Genomic DNA, 14,028 nt, shown 5'->3' on the forward strand with positions numbered 1-14,028 from the left:
GAGACTGTTAGACTGCTGGGATACACAGTGGTACCCTTCATCTTCAAGGAGATAGAAATGCACAGTAAATTGTATGTTGCAGTTACTGGTCCGTCAGTTTTAGGATGGAGAGATCAGGGAAAGTTGGACATTACCCTGGACCCTAATCGCATAGAACCAGTGTTAGCAGTACTACAGGACATAAGGCGAGACAAGAAAATACAAGAAAGATACCCAAGTGAATTCAAGGGGCAAATCGGTAAGCTAAGAGAATTTCAAAACAAAAATAAACTCAATGAGAAAGCAATTTCCAGCTTGCACAGAGTACCAAGCATACCTATCACGCAAAAGAATGAATTAAGAGAAGAAATTGAAAAACCAATGGATTGCGAAAGTGCTTATATATCACTAACTCCATCCCAAATTTTTTTTGAATCTTTGATGTGCCCAATCGTGCCTTGGGAGAGGATCGGTGTGGACATAACTGGTCCAATAAGATGGCATGATGAAAAGGTGTACATAATAGTTATGGTGGACCATCTGTCTAAATGGCCAGAAATAAAAGTGTGCAAGAAAGTAGACACGTCTGACATTATAACGTTCATGGACGATGTGTTCACCAGGGAAGGTATACCGAAAGTTATCATAAGTGGCAATAGCAACCAATTCACCACGGAGAAATTCAAAGAGTTTATTACTAGGAATGACATCAACCACAAAACTACATCAATTTGTCATCTGGCAGAGAATGATGCTGTGGAATGGTTTAAACGAGTAATAAAAGGAACCATCCAACTTGCCAACAAAAGTGGGAAATGTTGGAGGAAGGAAGTAAAGGAAATGATATGGGGGTATAGGATTACTCCGGGCGAAGAGACATTAGCAAGCCCGTTTGAAGTAATGAGAGGTAGAACACCCATTTCAAAAGACAAAATCGGATGGTTAAAACAAGCAAGATCATCAAGATGGTCTGTGGAAACAATTAAGGAAAAAATTAATAACGCACAGGTTTATCTCAATGAGACACAAGAGAAGAGCAGGCATTGCAAAGAAAAGTCCATAAGAGAAGGAGACAAAGTGCAGGTTAAAAGAAGTGGACACATAGTTGAAGAGGAAGATGTATATTCCTCGCCCTTGGAGGAAGTAGAAGTGTTCAATAACTCTGCAGCACCCAGTGATGGGAACGTTTGGCACGCTTCAGGGATGGCAAGGTGTCATAGAACTGAAGAAATGGAACAAAAGGAAAGGAGGCGTATTTATGAAATGGGCATACACCACTTGGACTGGTTCGATGAAGAGGAGGAAGGTGTGGACAATAATATAGGTGCGCCCAAGGCAAGTACAAGTACTACGACTAAGAAATATTGGGAAGGATTGGAATACATCGAAAGGGACAGGACACTCAACTCCGACTACCCTGTGGAGCCACGGATGAGGGCAACAACATGTGGCACCTTCTCAGAATATGAAACCAGCGACGATGGAGGGGTGGAGAGTGATGCCAACTCTAAGGAAACGGATGACACTGTTAATGCGGAACGCACATCCACCATGGATGATGGTAGTTGGCCCATGGAAGATGTCGGCGAAGCTAGTGAAAACACTGGCAGTTATGGCCAAGTTTGGTGCAAACCCAGCAAATATAAAGACTTTGTGTTTGACTGAAAATTGTAAAAATGTTACTGCTTGGGGGGAGGGGTTCTGTTGTTTAACCCTCCTTTGTTTATAGGGAAGGAGATGTGTTGTGTTGGTCTTTTCTTTATTTCCCTTACCCTGCCCTGCGCGAGCCTTCCCAGCGCGTGATTGGACAGCCCACAGCTGTAATGTTGACAGCCGGGCTGTGTATGACAGTTGAAGATTAACGGGCTGACTGCCTTGCCGAGCAGACATGCCCCTGGTGTGTTGTCGACTATAAATAAAGTAACTGACGACAGCTTGTGTACGGAGTCGTCTTTACAGACATCTCTTTGTAGTTTTTTTGCGCTAACTTTTTTCCCCTCTGTGCAACCCCTTTCTCTTCTGCAGTAAAACCTGTCACTCTTTCTAGCTCCCTCTGCTCAACCGAGCTGCTCTGGTGTTTACTCATGCTTGGTATCAATATCTTCCTCTGGTTTCAAAATCCTATAGAGAATATCCCCCACGCTTTTAGATCTTCCTCCACTTTATCATTTGTGCACACTTCCCTCCTTCGTCTTTCCTCCGCTAGGGTCCATTCCTTCATACCTGTGCTTTGCTAAGGAGCGTTTGCCCAGCATCAATCCAAAAGAGGCAAACTGGTGCTTAATTTCCACCCTCCCTTGGGTTTGGAATTAGCTCTAACAGACAGTAGCATATTGTGCCTTCTATACAGATGTTAGTTGCTCTTTTTAGATTCTTCACCACCTCCTGCCAGAATGTTTGTACAGGCTTGCAAGTCCAGGTCATAAATTGGAACGTGGCTCTGGGAATATCGAACCGGACACAGGCCGACGATCTGCTTGTGTATATTCTGAGTAACCTTTCCTGTGTAAGGTATGTGCCACAAAATGGATCATATTAAATTGGGCATTGCTTGGTATGTGCTGTACTAGCGCACATTTTCTTCCATTCCCTCTCAGTTAAAGGTGCAAGTACATCTTTCCAGCATAGTTGAATGGTTAGTCAGGGCTTTTGTCCATCTTTTTTAAACGCCTTACAGAAATGTGCAGTCAAATGGCATATCTGGGTGGCACTCAGGCACTGAGGATCTTCCAGCGCCGGGACACTCTTCGGAGTAGCCGTGCGCTATAGAAATCCACTGTATAACATATAACACTCAATAGTTTCCAGGGAATTGGTGCCTGGATTGCGTCAGGGGAACATGGCCATATCTCTGGTTATTTTGGACACTTTTTCAAACTGCATAACTTGACCTCCGTCTTCGCCCCACGTGGTACATCCATTCCTCCTCTTATCGCAATCAGTGACATATTCTGATGACTCTTTAGGAAGGGCTGTAATCATTTCAGGGGGAGATCTCTAGAGAATGGGCCCACATAGGAACTCCTTTGACCAGTGTTTCCTATGCCCCTGCCACTCTCCGCACTATATATGAGATCTCCTCGGGTTGAGTCGTTCCAGTCAATAAACAAACCGGCAATTATTCTGTTTCTATCAGTCCGTCCAATAAATGTCTCAGTTCTCTAAGTTTCTGCGCCACATCGCTGCATTTTGGAGCTGTGCGGCTTGGCAATAAAGTTCCATATTCAGCACTCCCAACGCTCCCTCCTCTCTATCACCTTTCCGTACTGCCAGCTGAACTCTAATTCTTTTGCCCACCTACACCAGTGAAATTAATAGATTGTCCAGTTCCAACACAGTAGTCCTTGGGATCAGGCATACAGAACTTTGCAGTGCGTACAGACAACTTGGGAGGAAACCATTGTTGCCACAGCCACCCTTTGAATTACTAAGAGTGGCAAGACATTCCAAAATTGGACTGAGTTATGTAGGCACTGCTCGCCAGTAAGTGGGAGGCAGAATTTCTGGGGCACATCAGGTATACCAGGGTGTCATCCGTGTACATAGATACTACATAATTTGTTGCTACCAGTTTGTTGCTACTAGACGAGCTCGTCTGCAATGGTACACAATAATGGCATAATGAACATCCCTGCCTCGAGCCCCTTTCCACCATCCAGCTGCAGGAAACTCTACCTCCAGACCACACTCTAGCAGTTGGGTTGGTGTATAACAGCCAAACCCACAACCCAGAAACTGTGGTCCAATTCCCTTCTTCTCATAAATGCCCAGCCTAAGGTGTCAAATGCCTTTTCAGTGCTCAAGGTGACTAGTGCGCCTTTCCCGTTCAAATTCATGCAGCACATGTCTAATTCGTCTCGGGTTCATATCAGTGTTGTGTACTTAGATAATGCCACACAGGTGCGCGGGCACCAATGCTTGGCTCTGTCTAATAGCAAGTGCTTAGGCCAGTACTTTAGTGTCAGAATTAATGACGAAGAGAGGTCTGTAAGATCCCAGCGTCTCCAGGTCTCTTTCTAGTTTTGGGAGCATGGTTATTATGGATTACTTCCTAGAAGCTGGCAACCTGCCTGTTCCTGTGGCCTCTTTATAGATCTTAAGGAGCCGCTCAGCAAGTTTGCCCCGAAACGTGCTATAAAACTCTGACATGGCCCGTCTGCTACAAGTGCCTTTCTCCTGGACATGCCCTGCATAGCCTTTAACACCTGATCCAGGTACAATTCTTGGTCTAATTCCAGTGCCTGAGTCAATGAAAGCTTCGGCATCGTAATACCCCTCAGCAAGTCTTCTACTGACTCAGTTTGGGGTGCTTGTGATCTTCTGTACACCTCTCCAAGGTACTGTCCCAGGGCATTAATAATAGCCTTCGGCGTTATCAATCTCGTTGTCTGTGTTTACCAGGCTGAGGACAGTGGAAGAAGTCCTTTCCCTGTTCAACAGTCAGGCAAGCTTCTGGTCCACATTATCGCCTGTGAATGTAGTGACTGCCTATAGTCTGTACGTCCAAGTCTGTCTAGTGTGCCCCAGGTTTAGCCCAACACATGTATGATGAGTATGTTGCAGAGAATAGACAACCCCCTCCACTTCTGTCACACTTTGCTCTCTTCTTCTACTGTCAGATGGGTTTCTTGCAAAAACGCTATCTGTATTGTTTATCTTCAAGAAGTGCCACAGATTCCTTAAGCCCTAAGCAATAAACTAACTCCTTCTCTGCAGCTTTTTAAGGAGCTTTGATTATTTTTCCACAGAAAATGGAGTATTCTAAGCAGTAAGCCATCTCAGCCAAGCCACTATGTCCAAAGACTGTTAAGAAGGACAGTCTTAGGACTCACTGACAAACAGAAAAATCGGTATCTTTATTTTTTTCCTACCCCTGGCAGATGGGCAAGCAGATTCCATCTACAAGAAACGAGTCCAGTATATATATATATATATATATATATATATATATATATATATATATATATATATATATATATATATATATATAATAACATGCATCTCTATGTGGTCTCGCTTAAGCTACACAGAATACACCTCTTAACTAACGTAATGTGCTTCTGGGACCAGAGGACAACAATACAGACACCGCTGGGGTAAAATAAGCATTTTAGCCTCCCTTTTGACTGCGCTACACTACTGACCAATCTCCACTTTCAAGCTGTTGATAAGGGATATTAGTTAGTAGTTAGCTACAACCTCTCCTTGGTTTAATCCGGCTTCCAGAGGATCATATAGGTTGGTTTTTGCCGCCTGTCTGGTGAAACAGTCTCAGTGGAGTGGTGTGGCTCACTGGTTAGAGGCAGCAGACGCGGGAGCAGAAGTCGGCCCGGGACCAGGGTTCAATTCCCAACGCGGCAGGGTCGTGGACCAGGGTCAGCGGACTCGACAATTCTCACCTCGGTGCCTACTCTAACCTGGGGGTCCCACTCGGCAACTCTGGGCATTAGCTTGCCTAATCTCCACAACGGCCCCATCAACGCCAGGAATGCCTGGCTCCACCTTGGAGATTCCCAGTAGGGACCATCCCACAGGGAAAGCCAGGACGGGTTCCCCAGCGGTATACAGCGCCGGGACGCCCCTTTGCTGGGGCAGCTGTGCGCTTTACAAGTATACGTCCTTTAACATTTAACATTCTGGTCAATGTTTTAAATCATAGACTCATGGATGGAGAACGTGTGATCACCTTAATCCTTACCAACATGTTGTGGGCTCATGTCAGTCATACGCTCAACAGAGTAGATGAAATTGCCTTATAACAGGCACAATTTACTTGGATGCAGCCCTCCTGCAAGAGCATTGCAGTGCTACTGCTGTTCCTTTCCAGATACAGAGATGACCGATGGTCCGGCAGTCATCGCTAAGTTTAACAAAGTTTCTTTGGGGTGGCAGAAGTAACGTCTTCCTCCACTCTAATCAATAGTACTCACTTTGTCAAACTCTAAATTAGCCCCTACCATTAAGAGATTACATCCACAAGAAAATCAAGGTTATGCCAATGTGGTGGCTTCTGGTGATTCTCAGTCGGTAAGACTGGTACTTTTTTTTATCACATTATTGATGACATAAAACTAGGTTTAGAATGCAATAATCATTGAAGTCTGCATCAGAAAAGCCCCTGAGAACACACTGCAACACATATAAAAGAGATATTTATTAAAACGTTTGTAAATACTGAAAATCATGGGACTGAACTTTGCATAGAAACAGGCAAAATAAGATCCAAGTAAAAAAGCAAAAAATAAACACCCACCTGCTTGTATATCTGACCTTTGTCTAGCCTGTGAATTTTATCCCACAGCAAAACACCTTTCTCAGTCACCTTCCGAAAAGGTCTAAAAGTGTAAATAAAGACAAATCAAATCAGTAGCACATACCAGTGCTACAACCACATGAAAGCACAGTAGGCAGAGAATACCAATTGTTCATGATTTGGTCAGGAACTTGTAAATAAAGTTAAAGTCTTGCTTCAAGTATTCATAACTGTAACATACACACCTTCAAAGCAAACTATTTGAAACGCCTACGACTAAGCCACCCCGGATGCAATGAATAGCGACATTCAAACCTCGACAGCTTATTTTTAAGTGATGCCTTCCCTGGTGAATCTGTCATTCCAACACCAAGGACACAGCAAAGGACACCGAATCGTCCTATTGTTTATCATTTTCACTTCTCTACTGTGTCTCTATCCTGGCATAGGTCTACAAACCTCCGTGATGAATTCCACAATTATTTCAAGTCTACAAACATTCGTTTTACAAAGCAAGTGGGGTGCAGTCTAGCCCTATTACTGTTCCCCTCCTGGCTAGAGGAAGGCGAAGAAAAGACTGCTTGCGTTTAGCTTACTAATTATTAATTTATCTTGAAAGTAAAAATCAATGCATTCTGGATCTCATTCTATTGCAACAGTCATTGCGGCTAAAGGTTTTCTGCTCTGTCCAATCATTTGAGAGCCTATTCCTACCACGCATTTCGATTATTGTAATCCTTTCCACTCTGAGCAACTTCTTTATTTTACAGAGTTCCTAATCTGCACCCACACATCTAAGACCTCCCGTGGGTGCACTCCTGGCAACACTTTGGTAATTCCAAATAATGACTAAGATTTTTTTTGTTCGTGTAATTGCATATGCTATACAACTGAACATTGGGGAACATCCTCACAGGTGTAAAAATGCACTTTAAAATCAATTCTGCACTTACATAACAGTTTCCCCCTGGACATCCTTGCACTGCTACACACACTCCTTAGAGCGAGATTTACTCACAGCAAATGCTGCACCATTGGGGCTTAATACTGCAGGCCAGTGAACGGTTTTACCAGTACCAAGGCCACCTTTTCTCAATACCTTGTGCTGGTATATCGAGACACATACATACGTGCTAGTCTGAGCTGCACGTGCCAATGATTCTGTGAATCAGAATTACCGTGCTTTCCCTTTGCTAAAACACTTCTTAGGGCGAAAATATTGGCAGGTTTCAGTCTACGGCTGTTCCGGGTGTGCAAGCATTTTCAGCCCTTCGCCACTTTCCTGCTGTTAGTATCCTGGTACTGTACAATGAATTCAAATGTCCAAGTGGAAGAAGACATAGCCAGGGCATTCCTTTGTTACTGAGGTTGACGGTTTAGTCATTAGCAAGACATAGCTTTCCTTTTATCGTTAAGTTCACAGCCCAGTTTAGATTTAACTAGCTTATAAAATCAGTTTAGATTTATCGAGCTTATATTGTCTAGTGTTCGAGCTGTCCTTAATGATATCCCAGCTTGTGTTTTAGCTCCACCATGCGCCCTCTCATTACACGTGCCTTCCTCAGTAAATACCCTGCATGGCAAGCCATTGATTTCGTATGTGCTGCATCTCATAAGCACGAGAGTCCCAGCTCAGCTTTTCCCTACAGCCCTTTCATGGATGCCTGTTTCTGCCAGCCTCTCGGCATGCAGCACTTGGCATTTATTAGCTATAGAGCACACTATCACCAGAGGGTATCTCGGTGCTTTTGAATTAATGAAAATAGCTGGCTTGAGAACAGGGAGGTCTTCGAGGCATTCTGAACGCAGTGAGGCCGAGTTTGAAAATGACGAAGAAGTTTACCCCAGATGGAGGCTGCCGGAATTGAGAATAGCGAGATTGACAACAGAACGAGCTTGTAAGCAGCAGCATACTTGCAGACTAGGGAGGCTAAAAAGGACAGCATATACTCATGGTAGAGATTAATCCAACCACTCCTTTCATTACTTTTTTGTATCTTTTATTTTGACACCATAGTTATGACGGATATCTCCATACAGGAGTTTCCTGCTCACTGAGCCACTAGAACCAATCTGCCCCTGACTGGAGAGTCGGTCTATGGTTGCTTGTGTTAGAGCTCAGAGAAAACCTGGCTTGACAGTTCCTATTGGCCCAGGAACAAAGGTGACCTGCATCAAGCTGGGTCTAATCTGCAGTGGCTCGGTGGGCAAAAAAAATGGATTCAGATGTGGCCTAAGTAATTACCACTGGCCGGGATTAAATTAAAATATTCCAACCATCATTGTTTGGTAATCTTCATTATAGCACGAAGGGTATGCTCAGAGGTGGGTCCATGCTCACTGTACCCCTAGAACCAATCTGCACCTAATTGAAGAGGTTCACATAGACCAAAACCTGCCTTGGTACCAAGTGAAATTATCTAAACACACTTTAGGATTTTCCTTCATGGAGAGAAGGTGATGTCAGGGGTCAGAAAAAAGGGCAATGATTCAGTACATAAATTATTTTCCGTATTTTTACACACAGTTCCTACATGGGTCCATGTAAGAAATATGATTTTATTTTAGCACTTCTGGTGGTGTGCACTTTTGTGTTTCTTCTCGGTTCTATCAGGCAGGTTTAACTCCATGTCTTAATCTACATTTTTGCCAGTGATCTAGGGCTCTGTATTAAGATTTCTTCTGTACCCTTTCACTAGGTGTCCTTTACATTGTTTGGTCCTGATGAGATCCCATATCCTGTAGTGGGTCGAAATGTTGTCAACAATATCAAACTTGGCTTTGTTCCCAATCCTTTGAATGGAAGTGTTAGTTGCAAACTAAAGAAAGAGTATTTGGATAAGACTCCTGGTCAATTAAAAAAATAATAATAATCTATTGAGAGACAGAAAAGGAAGATCAAGATTCTCCATAGCTAGTATGCTGACAGCATTATAACATTATTGTCATGGCTTTTTGAATTAAATTTCCCAAACAAAAGCTTGATTGATCCCTAGCAGATTCCCCCCCCCCCCAATATGTTAGGTGAGCTGAAGGGGAAAATATCCCAAAGACATATCCCTGATGAAAGACATTTGTGATGGAAGATAACTTTGCAAGGTTGAGCTTTATAAGTAGAGAGTTTAATTGAGGAATTTTGAAGGAGTTTAAGAAGCATCTTTAACTTATGTAATTATTTCTTTACTTCTGGTAAAAATCTAAATGCTATTCTTAGTCACCTCAAAGTGATAAAGAAGAAAAGGACAGCAGGGGAAATTGATTATCTGTGGATGGGACGATCATAGGCAAAACTATTTGAAGGACTTACACTACACATCCTACAACACTTCAAGGAAGCAGGAGCAGTCTCAGTTGGTAGAACAATATAGAGAAAGAACTGTACAATCCAGCAGCTGTCATGATCGAGTTCTGTGCTGATAAATAGGCAAATAGTATTAGTAATATGGGTGGAAGTTCATTGACCGTGCTGTTGGGGGAGGAATCAGGAGCCCGTGGTCCCGCTGACGTAGACTCAGGAGAGCCTACCATCACTCCCGCTGGTTCCCTCGCTGCCGCGCACCATCTTAGCGGCTGTAGCGAGGGGAACCACAACTCCCTGGGGGCATTGCGGCTGGAGCCGCCAGCGTCATTTCCAGCCACCGGAGGCGCTTGAAATTGCGCGCACTCCCGGTGGAGCGGGTGGAAGTTCATTGACCGTGCTGTTGGGGCAGGAATCAGGAGCCCGTGGTCCCGCTGACGTAGACTCAGGAGAGCCTACCATCACTCCAGCTGGTTCCCTCGCCGCCGCGCACCATCTTAGCGGCTGTAGCGAGGGGAACCACAACTCCCTGGGGGCATTGCGGCTGGAGCCGCCAGCGTCATTTCCCGCCACCGGAGGCGCTTGAATTGCGCGCACTCCCGGTGGAGCGGGTGGAAGTTCATTGACTGTGCTGTTGGGGCAGGAATCAGGAGCCCGTGGTCCCGCTGACGTAGACTCAGGAGAGCCTACCATCACTCCCGCTGGTTCCCTCGCCGCCGCGCACCATCTTAGCAGCTGTAGCGAGGGGAACCACAACTCCCTGGGGGCATTGCGGCTGGAGCCGCCAGCGTCATTTGCCGCCACCGGAGGCACTTGAAATTGCGCGCACTCCCCGCGTCGCAGGATCGCGCGCGGGATTGCGCCGGGCTGAGCCCGGGCAGAGGGCGGGCCGTCTTAGGCCATCCGAGGCCGGAGGAGGCTGGGCTGGGCCCGAAACTTTGACCTTTTTGCTGCCTTTCTCCTGGACCGGTAGGCTTCTATTTTCGATTTATCTAATCCCCTTCATATGACATTCCTTTTTTTTTAGCCTGTCCATAGAGGTATTATTCCTGATCTATTACACGCCATACTATGCCTAGTGAAACTAGAAGTAAGGCTGCTGCTGGAGGGGCAAAGTTGATTGGGACCCTCGATGATTTTATCATACGCACAAATACATTGATTGACCAGGGAATTGTCCTAATGGAGAGGAGGGTGTCCCAGGATCTAGCATTTGCGAAGAGGTCCTCTATGGGCCATATTGCTGAGGCCCGCAGCCCTGAGAACGTCGTGGGCCGGACCACCTCTGAGCAGATACTGGTAGAGGTCCATAACAACATGATCACCCAGCTAGAATTCCGGGACTCTTGTTCCCCAGACTCACAGCATTTGGCACCATCTGGGAATATTTTGATTTCTTCGCAAATAGATCCTCAGGTGGAAACGAGTAACATTGAGCAACAAGGGAAAAGGGAGGGAGCTATCCCTAAAAATAGGCATCCTAAAAACATTGCTATCCATAAAAAGAAAAATGTGACACCTGTACATAAATCGGGACCCATAAATAGTATAGAGCAAACAAGGGGAGCTACTGGAGAGGACACTAGGAAAGAAGTAGTTGGTCCTCTAACGATGCCTTTGACCATTATCGACTCTACTCTAGATGACACCTTGGCGGATATCTTTAATAATAGCTCCACACCCAATAGTACAGCCACTAATATAGATAGGGAAGATCCTAATATGGATAGGGAAGATCCCTTCATATTAACATTAAAAACCCTTATCAAATCTTTGCTGTGTCCCTTGGAAAACAAGCTTCAGGCAATAGAAACACAACTAAAAGCTATCCATAAGGTTATAGAAGCCCTGCGCCCGACTCAGGCTAAAAAATTAGTACAGCCAACCCTTCCTCCAAATAAGTTACAAATAACAAACACATCTTTAGCTGAAGTCACTAAACCTGCACTTAATACTCCTTTGTTAAAAGCTTGCCCTTCTGTGACAAGTAAAAATCCAATTAAATCTATTCCACCTACTGTGGTGAATAAAAATAAATCAGATACCGCTATCAATACTACTGAAAAACCGATTCAAGATAGAATGGAAAAACGTAGAGGGATCAATCTACCACCAGACGCTTGCCCTTACGTAGTAATCTTAACTGGGGTCCCAGAATTAGCTGCCCAGGTTACAGAATCATTTTGGGCACTTAAAAATAAAGTGTTCCACTGGTTGAATTCTAATCACCCCCTCACACCGAATATAACCAGTAACATTTTAATGGTACAACGGGTCCCCTGGGTGGGGAAAACTACAAAGAGACTACAAGGAGACTGTGTGGTGGTAACATTTGACGACCCCATATCAGTGGATCATATTTGTCAAAGGGTTAAGAGAAATAATGGAGCAACAATTGTGGCAAGACCACTCTTTTTTCTATATGCCAGCACAGCCCACAGATAATAGATGGAGTTGGATGAGGGGCCCTAATCATCCTCGGGGAGGGTGGGGTCACGAAACGCGTCATGATCCAGCATATAATACATGGGGGGAAGGGGTAAATGAAGGATGGTCTACAATTCAACGAAGGAGAGGGGGAATAAACTATCCAAATCAATATCGACATGCAGAATGGAGGGATCCACAACATGCTCCGTTTTCCATCCCCTGCTTCAATCGATTTAGCGATTTGGAGGCAGTAGATTGACAGTTAGACAACCAGGCACTAGAATCTTCCACGTTTTTATCCACCCTAGGTAAGCCATTGGATAGCGCTGGGAACATCTTACCATCTGTTACGAGTACAAGGCAGGAAAACGGAAAAAACGTATTAATTGTTAATGATACATTAAACGTGACCAACATCTTGGAGAACGAGACTAAAAACCCAATGGAGTAGATACCAGGACTATTGGTAGCACGGACCGAAACAACAATATATGTACCTTAATGTTCTGGAACGTGGCAGGACTAAAAACAAAAATTATTAATCCTTCCTGGGAGACTGTCACAAAAGATATGGACATTATGGCTCTCCAGGAAACCTGGGCTACAGACCAGATACATTTAAATGGTTATAAAACGTTTTGTACTCCAGCAATAGGTGTTACATTTGGAAGACCGAAGGGTGGCCTGATTACGTACCTCTCGAATGGTTTAGGGTATGAGAGGGTACGCTTTTATTCTAAGTGTGATTTCTACCATAAATTAGTAATAGGTACTAAAACTGGACTGTGTTTTGTAATTATAAACTTCTATAATAACATTCCAGGTAATATGTCACGAAACATCTTGAAAATGTTAGCCAATGATTTGCAGCGTGAGCTAGCTAACAGTGGAAAGGAGGTAATGATTTTATGGGGGGGTGATTTTAATTGTCCATTATGCACAAAAGGATGTAAAGGCATTTGTGGTTTAATGTTGGAGCAGGCCGTTAATTTACCACATTTTAAACACACAGAGACCGGGGACTTATTGAATGAACTATTGTTTGATTATGATTTGGGTTTTGTCAACGAAATGATCCAGCAACCAGTACCTTTTCAAGCAACCTTTATTGGGAGGGGTGCATCCACTACCATAGATTGCCTTTGTTCAAATGGTTATGGTCATAAGTTAGCTACTTTTAAAATTTTGGATGCACCATTGAGTGACCACCTACCGCAAATACTTGAGATTGAGAACCTTTTTTTACCCTGTCATAATGATCCAGTACAGGTTGCACCAGATGTTATATTAGGGAGGCAAAATGGGTATACGCTCAAGTGGAGTAAGGTGGTACCGGAAGACTTTCTTAAAAAAAAGGTAATTAGTTGCCCCGATAATTTTAAAATCTGCTTAGACGAAGATTCTGATAGTGATAGTATAATAGCCAATTTTAGCACTATTGCATCCACTATCAAAGATAATCTGAAATTAGTGTCAAAAAATGGATTAAAGAAGGGTACAAGATGGTTTGATAGGTCCTGTACTAAGGCCCTAACAGAACTCAAGCATGCAATACATAAGGATCCACGTGATATTACACAGATAAGAATTTTAAGGAAAGGTTATAACCAGGCTCTAAAAGATAGAAGAAATGCCATTAAAAAAGGAGTATGGGAAGAACTTTGTACAGCCTCACAAACAAAAGATATGTCTACCTTCTGGAGGGTGGCAAACGCCCCCCTTCCATATGAAAATACTAAAGCACGGATGGAAATTGCTATTAATGAGGATGATTGGGTCGCGCATTTTTCCACCCTGTATATGCCAGTAGATGAGGCGGAAAAAAATAGATCTAAATATAGAAGGCGAATTAGTTGAGGAGGTAAATGAACTGAAGGTAACATTACCAGAGATCCTTGTAAGTCTGGGAGCTACAAAGGGTAGTAAGGCGGCCGGCCCAGATGGAATTCCGGCAGATTTGTACAAGTCAAATTTTGAATTATGGGGCCCGATACTTGTACAACTTTTTAATGCAGCTCTTATAAGGGGACTGACTCCTTCCTGGTTTACATCTATTATCGTACCTATT

At 43.9% G+C, this 14,028-nt stretch overlaps 1 protein-coding gene across 2 annotated transcripts in view; it reads right to left on the bottom strand.

Annotated features, from left to right (window-relative positions):
- The window catches only part of NT5DC3 (5'-nucleotidase domain containing 3), a 377,890-nt gene that overhangs the window by 123,482 nt on the left and 240,380 nt on the right, over positions 1–14,028 (bottom strand). For both annotated transcript variants that reach the window (XM_078674858.1, XM_078674850.1), the window contains exon 10: positions 6,233–6,314. In XM_078674858.1, the coding sequence (XP_078530984.1) occupies positions 6,233–6,314 (82 nt within the window). The remainder of the gene's footprint in view (positions 1–6,232; positions 6,315–14,028) is intronic.

Source organism: Lissotriton helveticus, chromosome 1_1 (genome assembly GCF_964261635.1).
Source record: "Lissotriton helveticus chromosome 1_1, aLisHel1.1, whole genome shotgun sequence".
Classification (NCBI taxonomy): domain Eukaryota; kingdom Metazoa; phylum Chordata; class Amphibia; order Caudata; family Salamandridae; genus Lissotriton; species Lissotriton helveticus.